This window comes from Fistularia commersonii, chromosome 20 (assembly GCF_037954325.1).
Source record: "Fistularia commersonii isolate RoL2024-O1a breed Wild chromosome 20, RoL_Fcom_v1.0, whole genome shotgun sequence".
Lineage (NCBI taxonomy): Eukaryota > Metazoa > Chordata > Actinopteri > Syngnathiformes > Fistulariidae > Fistularia > Fistularia commersonii.
The window spans coordinates 11,246,646-11,264,554 of NC_141303.1; the positions used below are offsets into that span (position 1 = coordinate 11,246,646).

A 17,909-nucleotide genomic window follows, 5' to 3' on the forward strand; every position below is an offset into this window, starting at 1 on the left:
CAAACATAAGTCTAACATCCATGATCACAAGAGAATGTATAACCCAAACAGGTGCCCTAAACTGAACCTCATACCTACTCAAGTTCTTAGGAATGAGCTGTCATTGTCTTTTTGCATACTAAGAATATTGTCAAACAAATGTTATGTTATGGCATCATAAAATCCATTATATCAAAATAATATGCACCTTAAATGAACAAGGAATGGCCCAAGAATTTCCAATCACTTGTGCAAAATAGATGTAAATTACCTAAAAAGGAAAACCAAACTACTTAATATGTTGCAGACACACGCTGTTAAATTATTTGTGTTGTCAATCTGATTTGATTTGATTTGATTTGAGGGAAAGCAGATGAAGTCATACATATTGATAGTGAGAAATGGGGTTTTTGAAAATTGTGATATTGATTTTTATTTTTCACCATTTGACTCTGAACCAACACACACACCAACACATGCAGATACATAGTCATTTGGAAACACGCTCTCCTCAAGGCTAACATGAGCTGTGGCAGACACAGGGAGGAGTTACTCATTTTTCTTGGGTTGTGCAAGTTTGGCTCAGGCTCAGCTGTGTGAAACCCAAACCCTCTCAACAGGTCAGATCAAGCCCACCCCTACACTGGCACGGCCTGTGTGACGTCTCTTTCTCTCCCAGCCTTTTCAAGGTGGTGGAATAGAAGGGAAGCCCGAAGGTGAGGAGGGAAGCTGCCTAAGAGAGAGCGCCACTTGCTATATTTCACATATCTTATCACTTATCCGACTGAGACACACATATATGTACATGTCAGAGGGAAGAACCAGGGGGAGACAGAGCATTTAAGGACTTTTCGGGATTGGGATCAGTTTGACTGAATCAATATCTAGGCAGACAAAAAGTGAAATAAAATTTTGAAAGTGAATTATAACGTTGGACCCTCCTGTCCGCTGCTGCAGTATATTTAGGTTTGTTATTTGCTAATTATTTTTTTCAGTTTGCAATTAGTTTTGACTCATTTATAAAAATATTTTTGTATTTGAAAAATCAAGCTGCCATGAAAAAAGAACAGTAGAAAACTGATATTCATTGATAATACTACTGAAATAATGACCAATGAACATTTAGTCAGCAAACAAATTGTATTAATTATATCTGTGGAGAATCCCAACTTTCCCTCCCTGATGCTTTTGGAATTTGAGATGTGTGTTGCTAACATCATCTACACTGCGGGGAATACAAATAATGTCAAATAAGTATCTCACATGGATGTTATGCACTACAATGATGGGTCTGTTATCTATTTGGTCAGTACATTGACATGACTGTGATTAAATGTTTATCCCTCATGTATTTTTCTTGTTTTGAGTCAGTTCATCATATATTGTTCTCAGAGATGATGTTGAGGTCGCTGCCACCATGTATCATAAATTATTTATCTATATCATAAAATTATTATAAAAAGCAAAATTACAACTCACTTGTCTATTCCGTGCCTCTATTTTCTTATAATCTACAATAAAGGATTATTTTTAAAAATCATGAACTTACTTATAAATCAGCGATAAATAAATAAAAAAAATTGAGTAATGGCAAGAAACGAATTGACAATTTGCAAGACAATGCCCTTAAAATAGGGCAAAAAAAGGACCCGAATAATGATAATGTGATCAGTGATGCTGAATCACAATTTATTTGTGAAGCTCATTGGAAAAGTGAAATAGAAAACAGAAGGGAAAGACAAACCACTGGAACGGTTATAAGCAGCAAACTTACACACCCGCTGTCCATCAGGTTCAAGTGGAAATATTTCAAAAAGGGCCACCATTTGTTTCACTGCTGCAATGAAAGAAGACAAAGGCAAAGCGACGGAGCAGAAACGGGAAAAGAAAACTGTGTGAGAAATCCTCTGACTCACGATTACAAATGCACACAATCAAGAGCTGATATCACAAAACCTCCAGTCATGTCAATCGTGTGACCATAAATGATGCAAAAGGGCAACAAAACTGTTGAGCCTGATCATGTCACTCAAACTGGCTTTTTTGTCCACGTGCCAAGCATTTGTGTGAGTGTGTGTGTGGGTGCTCAGTGAATATGTGTGTGTGTGTGTGTGGGCACATGTCTATTAACATTTGATTTCCAGGTACCATGATCTGAAAGGGTTTTGCGGTAGAAATGGGAAAGGCATGATGCTGCATTATTGAAGAGGGGAACGGGAGAACACCTTGACCACACACACGCCCTCATGCGCACGCACACACACACACACAAACCCACACACACACACACAGGGTTGAGGTCAGCCATCAAATGCACCTCATTAGGGAGAAGCTGGCCTCCTCTATTATTCACACATACATGCTCCACTCTTACTGCCGGTGAGATGGAGTGAGTTGAGAGCGGACAGACAGCAAAGGTAAAAAAAAGAGGGAGAGTTGGTCTGCGACCGAGGGGGGGAACAGGGACAGAAATAGCAAGCAAGGAAAAGGTAGTTGGAAAGAGACAAAATGTGATATATGAGGGGGAGGAGGGGAGTGAGTGTGATATATTTATCTCTTAATCCACAGTCTTGTCACACTCATCAAACCCCATTTCAATCATCCTTGACATGGAATTGATTAGTGCAATTGATGTGTATATTAATATGAAAGCGACCCAATGACTGGTATAATTACTTTCAATTACACCTGTAACGGCAGCGCTGGTTCCATAGCAACTGTAAACACAGCAGGGAAAGAGAATAGTGATTAAAACCATCAAACACTTTTTATATTTTTTTCCCTCCCTCTTCAGCATGACACCTTTGCATTCCTTGCTTAAAAAGTCAGGGCATCTTTGCCGGATTCAGAGGACGGTGTTTCCGGGAAGTGTGTGTCGAATACATTTCACTGTGTTGCAACTTGACATCCCTCTGTGCGCGAGGGGGTTTGATCCATCAGAAACCCTGGCAACAAGTCAAGGAGGGAGCGAGTCAACACAGCACTAAACCACTTCCCGCCTGTGCTTTTCTGTGGCCATGGAACAAACCTGAGGTGCCAAGATGGAAAGAAATGAATTTTGCCGTATTAAGAAGCTTTTTTACCCAATAATGACATCTACTTGAATATGGAAAGCGCAAGCCAAATAGATAAATACGTTTTTTTCTATGGAAGTTGAAGCTGCAGAATTTTCACCAAATTTGGGATCATTTCCTGGTCTTGACCTGCTTAAAGCAGCTATAACTGTTTATAAATGTCATACGTTGTGCCAATTTTTTTCCTTTCTGTTTTACAATTTTACAATGTTTCATAATTCTCTATTGTACATTCTTTAATCTTAATTTTTGTCTCAAAGTGACATATTAAGGAAAAAAGAGGATTTGTCATTCCAACTCTTCAAATGCAAACCCCTTTCTAGGTCTGTCTGTTGAAAATGGGTTGTGGATGGTTGACGTCATTCTCTTTGGATGACATTTCTACCAATTCTTTACGACTAAATGAATCTAGAAATTCTTAATACACGACTCTACACTAATAATTTGTCAGTTACTATTTATGGTTACTTTTCAAGATTAGAATGATTTAATCCCTTCTTGATTATTAATCTTTTTTTAGATTTATTTTGCACATGTGAAGGGAGATTATGAAAGCACAGTGATTCAATAGTTTGGGCTGTTAATTCGCTGCAAAAAGGTCTCTGGTTCAATTCCGCCAGCGGGCTTTTCTTTGTGGAATTGGCATGTTCTCCCTGAGTCTGTGTGGGTTTCCTTTCTGGTTTCCTCCCCGAGTCCAAACACATGCAGTAGGTTGAAATGCCCAGACAAGTGAATGAGAGAGTGAATGCTTATTTATCTTTATCTTTGGATTTGGCCCTGTGATAGACCAGTTACAACTAGCCTAGGGTGAACTACGCCTCTTGCCCAATGGCAGCTGGGATTAGGCTCCAGCCCTGCCTGCAGGATAAGCTGTATGGATAATAAATGGCAATTACCAGGGATACATTTTGTAAAAAACATATCTATATCAGATATATGTACATATACTAGCCGTGTGTATCCAGGCTTGATCAATACACCAAGAAAAAAAAAGATTGTGTTTGAGTAGTGGTGCTTTGTCGTTTGATCCCTGGACTCCAACTCCGACCACACCCCAACCCGATCGTCTCCAGGGTCCCTGTCATTGCTGATGTTCCAGGTCAGAGGGACGATGTAGCTGTTATGTTTCTCAGGAGCACTCTCACCTTCGCAAGTTTTCAACTGTGCTGCATGGTGCATTTGAATTACTTGACAATATGTCTGATGCTGATTAGAAAAAAAAAAAAAAATTAATTGCCAGTTGCAGATGCATTCAGCTTCAGTCAGATGTGTAATTCAAGGAGCTTGTTTTCAAATTTTAAAACATTCTCTTTGCTCATACAACATGAGGCAGACATGATCTTTAGCTAACTCTGATCCACTAGTCAGAGGTACAGTGCCCAAACCTTTGAGGCTCCAGGTCAAAAATATTCACAATTCAACATTTGAAATGAGAGTTGCAAGCTCACACACTCTAGAAGGAGTCTGTGGCATGGAAAATAATATCTGCATATATTATTTTCTGTAAAATCCTTGTAAGATTGAAACACAGGCCAAATTAATATGTACAGTACTTTCTCTAATTATATTGCCAACCTTGATGAGAGGAACCTAGAATAATGGATAATACAATAAAATAGATTAAAAATTAAGAGCTCTGCCAAAATCATCCAGATTGTCAAAGTTGTAGCAGTGATTCAGAAAAACCTGAAACTACGCTTTGAAAAGTGAAACTGTTACTGAAACTCTTAAAACCCCACATGTTTTATTCTCCCTCAACCCTCAGATCAGGATGCAGACTTTAAACCCCCCCAACACTTTTCTGGACATTTTCATAGAAAAGCTATCTCTTATGACACCCACTGCTAGGCTTCTCTGTGAGGAAAGCACAGAGGGCGATCACTCATTATTTGAACTGCAGCTGTCGGTTATTAATTTATTTATTTATTTATTGTTGAACCAAGAATACTTACAATAATTCCATCGATTCCTGTATAAAACATATTTTTTTATATATCGGTAAGAATGAGCGATAACATGGCTAAATAAAAATTAAATACTTGCCTCCTTTAAATAGACCCTCTTTTGATAACAGTTTTCTTGTCAGTCATTTTTTTTCAGTGTTAATGAGATGAATAAAGCAACTCTGCATTTTTGCTCATATTGTTACTTTAAGTACAACAAATGGAATAATGTTCTCTGGATATGTATATATTTTATGTTCTCCATGATGCAGGGTTGTGATTTTCTTTCTCCCACAGCAGTGATTGATGAGACCTCCAGGTTTCACAGATAGTAAAATTAAAATATTTGAAATACTTTTCACAAAAAAAGGTCAGGCCTCTTATTGGTGCGCTGGATTTATAGGTGGGATGTTTTCTTGACAGGCAACCTAATATTTCCATAGCATATAATACATTTGTATTTTTTGCTCATGTTTTGTTCATGTCGAAGTTTCCTGTGACTCACAAACACAATCTTCCAAGAAAACCTCCTCTGATATTGTTAGCCCTCGAATCTTAGCTGATGTTTACATGAGAGCAATTACAGACCCGAACCAAATCAATCCCAAGAGGTTCCGATGATCAAACCATGTCTACAAGTACTTTAACAACAGAGAAATTCAATTACATCTCTAATCAAGTCTAATAAAAGAAAAGGATAGGGCGGCCTGTGCCACTCTAAACAGCAAACACAAATCAAACAGGTGGAATGGAAATAGGCATGTTATAAATTAATCACGTGTTCAGCAACTGATGGTTCTCGCAAATCTATGTTTCTCATCTGCTTCAATCCAGTAAAACCAAAATTTAGAATTGTTACAGCTGTGTCAGGTACAAGGGACTCTTGAGGCTGAGGAGATCATTTTGTAACATTAGGAAAAATTTCAATTGTCATTTGTATTGGAAAGAATTGATTAGTTGATCTGATTCAATTGAATAATAATGTTTTATCTCCATAGTAATAGTCACAAGGTGCGACACTCAAGAAAAGCAACTCGAGAAAAAGGTGAAACCCCAAACCAAAATAGAACTGGAAACGTGTGTCACATCTTTTGTGAATGCTAGTAAATGTGTAGACTCTCTGGATGACATCATCAGCGCCCTGGCAGCATATGATGCACGACATAAACTCATTCCTGACCCCCTCTCCGAGGTGAAAGATGAGAGAGGTATAGATTTCAGACACCTTCTAGATACAGATAAAAACACGAGGCAGCATGGATGTACACTAATGAATCAATTACTCCCCCCCTTTTCTCTTTTTTCTGTACTCTTGCACCACCATCCTTCATTCCCTCTCTCCATCCAGTCCTAATTAACACCTCAAACCGGGACAGAGGAATGCAGCAGCGGCAGCAGCAAGAGAAACTCATCAGTTAAAACCCACTGCTGTATCTTTTATCGAGATCTCTATCGCTATCACTCAGTGACTTCTCTCTCCTGAGCGGGTTATCGCCAGGAATTGACCCAAGCAAATAAGGGGAGACCCGATTGCAGTCTCTCAGCTGTTGTGTAAAAAGCAGCAACTATTAGATGTCTTTGTCTTCAAAGCATCTTTATTGTGAAAACAACTGGTTGCAGTCATTAAGTAAAAGCTCCCGGCAAATGTTTTGGCATGACCAAACAATGAAAATCAAAACCAAATGTGATAATGCATCTTAAGCTAACATATTCAGTGCATGTACGTATGTATAAAATCCTGTTTATCCTTCTAATCTCCACAAAGAGGACAAATTGTACTTTTGCCTACAAAAACTCAGGAAAAAAAAATTATAATGGGGGGCCTGCCAACAACCAATACATGGACTTATCATGTATTGAGGTATCTGACGGCGGTCTGAGTCAACAAACTTGTCCCCTATATCTGGTTTGGGTTTACGAACACATAAGATTGCTATGACATCTGGTCAGACTGAACTAAGTTAAAAGTTAGGACTGGTTAAATCAGGGGCCATTTGTTATCGACACTTCCTCGGCTATGAGAATAAACACCCATTCCAATCAACTCATTGGTACTTTTTAAGTTAAAGATTGGATGACCAGAAACAGACGTCCAGTGACGGGGCGTGATAAACTGCTGGGATACACCGATGGAGAGAGACATTTACATTTGCCGAATGCAAAGGCAGACAATGGTGCCTGTTTGATGCCTGCTTTTTTAATACAATCTTTTGAAATAATCAATACGATGTCAACGCAATTTTCTTCATCATCACTTTTTGGTAAACCACCAAATCACAGACTAAGAAAAAAAAAAAACGCCATATCACCAACTAAAAACATAAGCCAAAAAGCTTTTTTTTTTTTTCAAAGGCATAAACTTACCATAAAATTGCAGAAATATCTCACATACTGTAATTTCCGGACGATTGAGCAAACCTGAGTGTGAGCCACACCCACTAAATTTGGAAAAAAAAAAAAAAAAAAAAGGTACTCATATAGGTACAAAATGTAATGGCTTAAAAAAAAAAAAAAAAAAACTGCACAAAAATAACCTAAGAACAACCTTAAAATTAGAATATAACAGAATAATGTTACAATGTCATTCATTCATCCATTCATTTTCCTGACCACTTGCACTCAAGGTCATGGGGCAACTGATCAGTGGGTTGCATATAGAGACATACATTCACTCCCTCTCTTGCTCAAATGTCTGGGCAATTTAGGGTCAATTTTTGGATTGTCGGAGGAAACCTGAGAACCCAGAGGAAAGCCACACTTCTAAAGGGGAGAACATGCAAACACCACACAGGAAAGCCATCTGTCAGAATCCAACCAGGGACCTTATTGCTGTGAAGATGGATTGCTAACCACTATATCTCTGTGCTGCTTGATCCTTAAAAGTATAATAAACTTAAATAAACTTTAGTTGAGTCTGACTCTGTTTATGTGTTTGGGGGCGTGGGCCTGGATCTGAAAACTTATAGAAGCAGAGTTTGGACACTAAAGTGTAAACATTGGTAAACATTCACCAGAACGTGAATGGAAAATATCCAGGAGTAGGACCACCTGTGGCGTTCCTCTGAGTAACCGGCACACTGTGGGGACATTTGGGGAAAACAGAGCCGTGATGGAAAGGGCATCTGACAATGCTGTCCTTTTCTGCTACTACATGAAGAACAAGGACAGACCCCATACCAGACCAGTCGGTAAGATTGATTTACTCATGGTCATCTGACAAGATACCAGCGGTAACAAGGTCACCGACCTGAAAGGTTTTGCAGTTAGGTTTGTCTCATCCCCGCTGGTCACAATTACAAACTACTGGGATGTACAAAGACTTTTAACAGCCATATAGTAAAAACAGAAAGCCCTTGCTTCTTATTTTAGAACATCTTATTTAGCATTAATGCAAAGACAGATAGCATAAATCTTCTTTTATTTCCTGTCAAAACAAGCTGAGTGTTGACGCTGAATAGCACCAGCATCTTTTGGCTGTTTCGCTTACTCTCAAAAATATCTGCCTTAATTGTCCTCTTTTCATTTTTTTTCACCCCTTCCTTGGCAATGCTAGCGTCATGAGATTATCACTTCCACTAAATGACAGACTGTAAGGCTGCTTCAGGCCAGGAGGCAGTGGGAAGCAACTCTCCTACACCTACGCAGCCAGTCTGGGAGTAGCTTCACCGGCAGCCACGGTGGAGCTCTTCCCTGGAGAGCTGACAATAGCTTTGGAGAGTCGAGGAGACTTTGCTCCTTTTTCGCCGAATAGCATCCGCCTCTTATTCTAACTCTCATTCCAATTAAAGACTATTCAAAGTAGGGAGGATTAGTTCCATAGGAAAGCTGAGTGAGTGAGGGGTGTGTGCAATAAGGGGGAGGAGAATACACCTCTACCCCAGCTACACACACTCCACTCGGACATTATTAAGCATAGAAAACAATTCTTTTGCACAGAGGACTTAATTCTTATTCTGTGTTCATGCCCCTGATTCTGTATTGCCTATTCTGGTCATGTGGTCCGCCCGCCTTACTGCTGTCCTCTGTGACAGCTGTGCGTGTGTGTGTGTGTGTGTGTGTGTGTGTGTGTGTGTGTGAGTGTGTGTGTGTGTGTGTGTGTGTGTGTGTGTGTGTGTGTGCGCTTGCATGGATTGAAACGTGGGTCAGTCTGTGTTTAAACCGCATCTAGTGCATGAGCCCCACCCAAGTTGGAATGCTCTTTGTTTGATCAAATGCACACAAATGTTCCAGATCAACAAGTCATCGCGTCAGGTGACAAAATACGACACAGACCCTCAGTCTTTGCTTCCTACAGCTGGAGTTAGATGAGGCTTTGGCCGAGTCTATGCGTAGGTTGAGTCTGTTCCCCTGTGTGATACATCCCTTTCAAACTAGCATATTGTTGAGCAGATTCTCACACATTTTGCAAGGGAAAATACCCAGACAGCAGCTCAGACATGATTCAACACAGTTGGGTCAAATCAGGGAAAAAAAAAAACACAAGAGGTGCAAACATAACGCCACGAGGTAGACGCCTGCCAGAGGCAAACCGATTCCCATCCCAACCATATATCTTTGTGTCCCCTTCCCAACATCTATTTTGTTTTTTGTTTTCTTTTGTTATCCGGTCAGCTATGTTGGGATAATATGTTTGGCTGTTTCAGCATTAACAGGGAGGAAAATGGAGAGAAATAACAACACTGCGAAGGTAAAGAAATAGAGAGACTCTGGCCGTGACAGATACAGCAATCATTTCACAAAAGGTGAGAAAAGTAAATGAGTAAAGTGCCCAACTCTAGACACAGAAACATTCAATTATATAATTTACCGTATTTTCCGCACTATAAGGCGCACCTAAAAGCCTTTAATCTTCTCAAAAACCAACAGTGCGCCTTATAATGCGGTGCGACTTATATGTGGATCAATATTGATCCGCAAAAGGTCTCGCAACTACGGGAAGCAGCCGACGACTCTGTTTTCCCCCGTAGAAGAAGTAGCGCGCGGTGCATGCTGGGATATATGACTGTGAGTGAATTTTCATTTCATTTTAATTTACCAGCGGTAAAAACGGTAAAGGTGAATTCCAGTCCCCCAACTTGTGTATAAAGACCCCAAAATGGCACCTTTCAAGAGACACGCTTACGACGCAGAGTTTAATCTCAAGGCAATCAGTCACACAGTAGAACACGGGAATAGAGCAGCAGCGAGAGAATTCAACATTAACGAATCAATGGTGCCTAAGTGGAGTAAACAACAAGATGACCTGCGCCAAGTAAAGAAGACCAAACAGAGTTTCCGAGGGAACAAAGCGAGATGGCTACAGTTAAAGGACAAACTTGAAGAGTGGGTTGTTGAACAGAGGGCAGCAAGCAAAAGAATCACCACGGTTACTCTTCGAATGAAGACAACAGCGCTAGCTAGCAACATGAACATCGATGAATTTAGAGGCGGTCCTTCTTGGTGCTTTCGTTTTATGTAACGCTTTAAAGTGTGACAAATGGACTTGGAATTTCAACGAAGGCGGCGCAAATACCAGTAAGAGCTACCGGTACGTACGGCACCATATTGTGAATGTACTAACTTGTTCTGGGAGTGAACATTGTTGTCAGAACGTTGGTTTGTATTCTATTAATAAAGTTTGACTGACTTATCTGACTGTTTTGTTGACATTCCCTTTAGCGCAGCTTCATTAAGAGGATGCATAACGCAACCCCCACCACTACTATAGCTTGTACTATATGCGCTTTAAAATGCAGTGCGGCTTATATATGATTTTTTTTTTTAAAATAGGCCATTCATTGAAGTTGCGCCTTATAATCCGGTGCGCCTTATGGTGCAGACAATACAATACATCACAAAACTAAGCAAAGATTGATTTATATATTGATTTATTTACCAAGCAAAGATTGATTGTTTCCTCTAGGTTCTCCAGTTTCTTCCAAAAATATGCATCAGATCAATTGCATACTCTAAATTGCCAAGATGAATGAATGACAGGGTGATTGGTTGTATATATATATGTGGCCCTGTGATTGACTGGTGACTGTTCTAGGGTGAACCCTGCCTCTTGCCCGATGACATCTGGGATAGGTTCCAGGACCTTCACTACCCTGAGTGCAGTATATGCAGTGTTTATAATGGATGTATAGTATACTGAATATGGCAAATCAAGATAGTGTATTGCAGATTTTAATATGGAAAATAAGAATATATAATCCAACCACCTACATCCAGACAGTTATTAGAAGAAAAAGGCTAGAAAATAGTACAACAATGCCACAAGCCAATCAAGAATTCAGCAAAAAATGAATGATCTTTGACACTGAAACTGTTGAGTAATGACAAAAAGGAAGCATTACATAATGATATTGATATAGCTAGCCATTGAATATCTACATATATACTGTATAGTGTATATTAGAAAAAATACATTTTACTTGTCAAATGTACACTCCTATACATACATGGCTGTTCTATCTCTCACTCCCTCACTTACACTGTGTACACCAACACACTCTCACACATACTCACACATACAAACAAGACACACACATGCACACCGATTTACTCACTTGTAGTCTTAATTAAGTGGAAAAGCCTGGTTGGATGAAAACGGGAACACCCGGTTACACAATGACCGAATAGCTTGTGATATTAAATATCACAGGCTGATGATTTTGAAACACAGGACACAATCACTGATTCGTGATTTGTGAACACTGCAGACGGCAGATTGAGTCATTCAGTGGGGAAGGCGGTGAGGAGCTCGCTCCATAACCTGGCGGCCAACTACGCCATTGTGTGACAGATGACAGAGTCACCTGGTTTTGGTCAGGGTGCTCCAGTATGCTTGGTTGGCTCTCGCTGACTTGACTCCTGTTTCTTAACTGTGCCACTTTAGCGCCTGAGCTGTTAAGGTGATCTTGGGACAAACTCCAGAGATTAAATTATGTGGAAAAGCAGATTAAATCCAATCTTCAGCCAAAGAAGTACACATGAGGAGGCCATTGTATGTATACCAACACTCATTGGTATCACTATATACACACAGAAGTGTAGTCACAGAAGTGTAGTCACACAAACACAGACATTCAATAGGTGGTCTGCTGACACTGCTCCTGGTTAGGGTTTTATTATTTTCTGCAGTTTCAATTTCTTGTGTATTTTGGCCCTGACAATTGTACTTTGTTTCATCTGAATGTGCATATCATAATGTGTAGTCTAGGGTTGTGTCCTTTACTGTACACATAATGGCAAATGTGTCTTTCATTTTATTTTTTGTTAGCAATGTAATGTAATGTAATTTTTTTCCTATTCTTCCTCTCAGTGTAAGATCATTGGGGATGTTTCAGTATGCCTGGGCTGAAACCCATCATGATTAAATCTTATATGACAACATCCACTGTGTAGCTGAACAGTGCAATTTCGAGTCAGATGCTCACAGGTGTTCAGCAATGACTGTTAAAAATGTGTTCAATTTAGCAGAGTGACCTAATTGTCAATTACAAATGACTGCAAAAATGACCTAATAAGTAACAAGACATTAAACAAATAATGAAATAATAACCCATAGTTGACCTGAATGTTCATTGTGCAGAATGATATCAGAAACCATACCAACTTTTGAACATTAAACTTTACTGAAAAGGGAGAAGAAAATGTACTTGAATTTCTTTCAGAGATTTTGCAGCATAACAATGAATAAATAAAAGCGCTGACATTTTAGTTTCTTGTCATTCTTTCTTTTTTGAATTTATAGTGAGTGTATTTCATCAGCACCAGCCTTGTATCGTCTACTGAAGCAAATCACTGCTTGACTGCATCATTACACCTCTAATGGCCATTAAACTCAACTGGACTAAATATATGATTGACATCAGCATGATTTTAGCATACTCGCTAAGTTTGCATTAACAAGTGTTATATTATTACAAGCCATTGTCAGCATGTATCATTTACAGGCAGATCTAATCCAGACCACATATGATTCAGCAACAAACTTGGGCCCGTTCTTTAGGCGGTCGTAGAATTAATTCTTCTTAGCAGCGTGTTTGAGTAATCAATCAAAACAGGTTTGTTTTGGGAAACCTGGCTGCTATCAATTCATGTCTTTTTGACAAACATGCAAGTTTAGAGAGCTGCCCACACATCCCCGAGTCTCTCGCAGTAATTACAATACTGGGTGATGGAAAAAGAGCAAAAACAGAGACGTGAGGGAGGCAGAGGGGACAGTATAGGGAGACAATGACACTGAGATAGAAGGAGAGAGGAAAGGTAAAAATGTCTGCTGTTGCAGAGTTGAGCTTTCCTAACCTGGCTCCACCGTTGGAATACTGATGCTAAGTGTGTGTCAATGTATGATGATTATGGGCTGGTGTTACCCCTCACAGTGTCAGCATCTGGTACCAGTGGGTCTTTCTATGGCCTGTAAATCAAGACAGGCATTCAACAGCAGCATGGCTCATGTATGGAGATATATGGCTCCACACAACCAGATTAAAAGCTGCTGACTCTCGCTCTCCCTCTTTCTCTCACTCTCTCTCACTCTCTTCCCCCCTCTCACGTTCTTCTCTTGCTCCCTCTCTATAACTGTGTGATCAGTTCATGCATACCGTGGCTATATCTCGGGTCTGGAGGATTTGCTAAGCTGTGTCTTTTAGCTGAAGCTCAGTATAAGCGTATCGACAAAGAGCATAGCAGAGTCACATTTGTTTGAACATGCTGCTCACACAGAGGCAACACACGCATTGTGCAGCTAAACCTGCATGTGAATGAAAATATAAAAAGTCAGCTGGTGTGAATCCATTATGTGGTAGAGCCTGGCCTGCTCAGTGTGTGTGAAGAGGGTTTCCTAGAAAAAACCTAAGCTCTTATTCACATTATTCTACCATGTTTACATGACAGGAATCACACTGTACACCCATTACTCAGACAGGTCAATGAGCACCTGCACATTAAATTAAATGCATGTGTCTGGAAATCTAATGTAACATGTGTTTCTAAGGTCCTTTGTGTGAGCCAGATTTGAGGCGAGGCTTCCCAATTTGAAGACTGTATCGCTTCACACACTCTCTAGATGCAGGCATTCATTTTTAACTAAGGTGAGCCAATGTGTTGCTGAGTGCCGAGACCCTGAGGCAGGCCTGGGGGGGTAGACATGGGACAATTAAAACTCGGGCCGAACCAGTAAAAAAAAAAAAAAAAAAAAAAAAAAAAAAAAAAAAGGCAGTCTCGAGGCATCAAAATACACACACACACACACACACACACACACACACACACACACACACACACATACACACACACACACACATTCATACACATAGCCACAGGTGCTCATGAAAGAAAAACAACAACTTTTAAATCATGTATCCTTCATAACAGACTGAGCACAGCGTGAGATTCTTTCATCCACTCTTAACAACGCTCACGTTTTGAATGTGACAGCTTTGACAAGTGACAGCATGTTCACCCCAACACCCCCTCCCCCCCAACATTAACAAACCGAGACTCTTATTCAAACATTCAAAGGATTGCATACATTATTCGACACACGCACACACACACACACACACACACACATCTCCCCATACAGACTATCCCCTGGACTCTGTCACCTGTCTGGAGGGATGGGGGACCAAGTGATGGAGAAGAGTGAGCCAAGGTCTCATCTCCTCCCTGGTGACTGAATGCAGGAGCGGACAGCTGACCTTTGACCCCCTTCAGAAAGGAAGATTGAGCACTGGCGCAAACTCATTTAGCATTCTGTTCACCCAGTGTGACATGCCATAGCAGACCAATCCATGAACAGGCTAGTTTTGCATTATAAAAGAGACCAAGTCAAAATAAACATGAGCAACTTGGTGCATTGGAAGGGAGATTAAAGGGGAAGAAAACACAGCACAAAAGATGAGGGAATCACACAGCTGCCCATGGAGCCACGGGTAATCCCGCCATGATTAGATTCCCAGGCAGAGGGTCAGGTGAAACGGGCAACTTAATACCACAATGTTCTATTTTCCACCCTATTCTTTGATGTGCTGCCTGACATTATAAACCCAACCCCTCCTAATATATACACACATGAATCAAAAAGATAAATAAGCCTGTCGCTTGTGTCTCAACATGGGCATATAGGAATTGTCAACACTGCACAAGGAGATCAAACCGGCAATCTGCCATTATGCTGGGGATACATTTGGGGATTCAAGTGACTGATGACACTGTGAAATGATCCCCCTCTGAGGTGGTATGGGCACTGCTGTGGTGTTTCAAAATATACTATGAACTCTGGATAATGATTAACAGAAGAGCATATATCCACCTACATAAAAAGGAAGAAAAGAAACGGTTGTATGTTTATACCTCCCTTTTAAATCCATGTGAGTTTGTGGCCGTTTCTCTCACCAAACCCACGTCATATAGTAATGTCAGCAATGAAAAATATATTTTAACTCAAATTAGATGGGCTTCCCCTTTTCTACTTCCCGTGGTGGATAAATCTGATGCTGCATTCACCGGTGTGAGGTCAGTACCGCACTGATGTGTAAGAGCCTGGATTTCAGCACCATGGCCAGCGCCGTCTCCCGCCTCTCTCCCTCTGCGAGGGGAGGAGGAGGATGCAGGGGGGACGGGTGGTTTTGGTGTGGTTGGTGAAGGGGGTTTCCCTGACAGACTTCGGGAGGAGGTCTGCACAGTCGTTGCTCAAAGCCCAGCAGCACCTCCGCCGGTTCTCCATATGTAGGAAGAATAGGCTGCCGTACGTGTGAGATCATGGCTTTCATGAAATATTGATCGACACAGCTTCACACGGATGGACAGAGAAAGAGGGGAGAATTGAAGGAGGGAAGGAGGGTTTTCCTCTGGCCAGCTTTTTGCGAGACCCCCAACACCCCCCCCTCCGTGCACATCCTAAGAAAATGTTCATTTACTTTGTCAGGACAGCCGCTGAAGTCGTCTCACGTAATGGTCGGCGATCAGAAACATGACAAAGCAGCGGGCCACACACACACACACACACACACACACACACACACACACACACACACACACACACACACACACACACATTCGAAAGAAAATGAAGGCCGACGGCGACCAGATCCAACACCATCAGTCGCTCCATAGCACATTTGCATCCAAAAGCGCATTTCCAACAGCGGTGAGTGAGAGACGCGCCGTCATCTGCATTTAGAGGAATGTCTGAGAGACCGAACCATGTGTTCAGTCCCGCCGAAGCCTTCATCACCTGTCATGTCAACTCCTCGTCATTCACCAAACAAGCAACACAGACCATCACCCGACGTCGACACGCAGTTTCGCATTTTTTTTTTCACCCCCTCACTCAGATTATCCACTAACAGGCCGAGGATGCGCTCATCACCATCACCGCTACCATCATCATCATTATCACCCTCATAATCCACCTTCAGCAACAATCGTGAGGGATGATTAAAAAGAAAATAAAAAAAAAAGAAGAGAAAGAAACCACTGTGGATCAACTGGGTGTCAATAATGCAATATGTGTCCGGAGCGTCTTTAGCGGCAGCTCGACACGGTCAGCTGTAATTTCCAGGCTGACAGGCGGCCAGAGACATGAATTATTCAATACACATAAACTGAGCTGCTCTTCGGCGGGGAGGGGGGGCACCGAGTGGAAGAAGGGGGGGGTAAAAAACGGCTTGATGAGAAAAATCAGCGAACACAAACCGACGCACGGCCGACGTTTAAGTCCTTCCAGCGCAATAAGCATGCCATGTAATGCGGCGTGCGCCTTGATAGAAAAAAAAAAAAGAAGCCCGAAATCCCGACCGTCTTCAATGGGCTCTGGACCGCCGGAGACCCGGTGCCGCCGTCGCCACGCAAAAAAAAAAAGAAGAAAAAAAAAAACAGCCGTCGCGTACAAAGATCCGGTTCGGGAAATAAAGCTCGGTAACCTGTGACAATAACCAAAAAGAGCCGATGGGTGTTTATCTCATTACCTGTCAAGACTCCGACCCGGATTTGGTGGTCGTGGTTCGTTAAAATCATCCCGTCTGACGCCATGTTCAGCAGCGCTGTCGCCCGCACCGAGAACTCACGGCAGGGCCCCGAGCCGAGCGCATCGAACTTAGCGGGGGGAGGATGAGGAGGAGGCGCGGGAGAGGGGAGGAAAGGGGAGGAGGAAGAGGAGGCAGAAATGGAGGTGGTGGTGGTGGTGGTGGAGGAGGAGGAGGGTTGGGACGCAGGATAAAAAAAAAAAAAAGTGCCAGACAAGATGAGTAGAATGTCGAGCAATCATCGGAACACCTCCAGATAAGCGGGCAGGGTGCGGGGGCCGTTTAAACCGCACATCACTCAGTTGGCCGCCTGCCATGGTAGTAGTGAAGATCCCAGATTAATTCTTATGGAGACGAAATATTGATTTCCTGTGAAGGCTTTTAAGGGGGAGACAGACTTGCAGTGCGTCTGCAGACGCCACTCATTTCTGTCATACATTTGATCCCATTAACGGAAACATTTTTTTTTTTTTTTTTGGCTCACGTTTTACCTCTAACCTGGAGTAGATCAGCATCAAGCATCTCCTCTCTGATAAGCATCAACCTTAGAGCCCTAAGAGTTCCCCCACCCACTGGTTTCTCCTCCACGGGTCGCACCCTGGCCTGCTTTTACAGATTAAAAGAGCTCCTCTAAGAGCCATCACCCCAGAGATGTGTCGGCTGCATCTCCATGCAGAGGTTTAAGAGAAGATCACAGTCTGACCTGTAAAAATGCAACTACATCCTCGGGCCAAAAGCACCGCTGCTATTTATAGAGCGGATGCACGCTTCCATGGTGTATAATTTCTCTTGTTTATTCTTATGGAAAAAAATGCCCATCCTCCAGCTTCTGTTGGGAATCTATCAATATGCATAATTTATTAACACATACATGGACACAGTAACCGTGGTAAGAA

The 17,909-nt window shown here is 41.6% G+C and overlaps 1 protein-coding gene across 8 annotated transcripts in view; it reads right to left on the reverse strand.

Annotated features, from left to right (window-relative positions):
• gphnb (gephyrin b) overlaps positions 1-17,080 on the reverse strand; it is a 96,515-nt gene extending 79,435 nt beyond the window's left edge. For 6 of the 8 annotated variants that reach the window (XM_086166966.1, XM_086166965.1, XM_086166964.1 and 3 more), the window contains exon 1: positions 16,957-17,078. In XM_086166966.1, the coding sequence (XP_086023092.1) occupies positions 16,957-17,020 (64 nt within the window). In that variant the 5' untranslated portion in view covers positions 17,021-17,078. Of the gene's footprint in view, positions 1-16,956 lie in introns of all 8 variants that reach the window. The other 2 variants (XM_086166968.1, XM_086166969.1) reach the window with 1 other exon arrangement.
• Between the last annotated feature and the right edge of the window lie 829 nt (positions 17,081-17,909).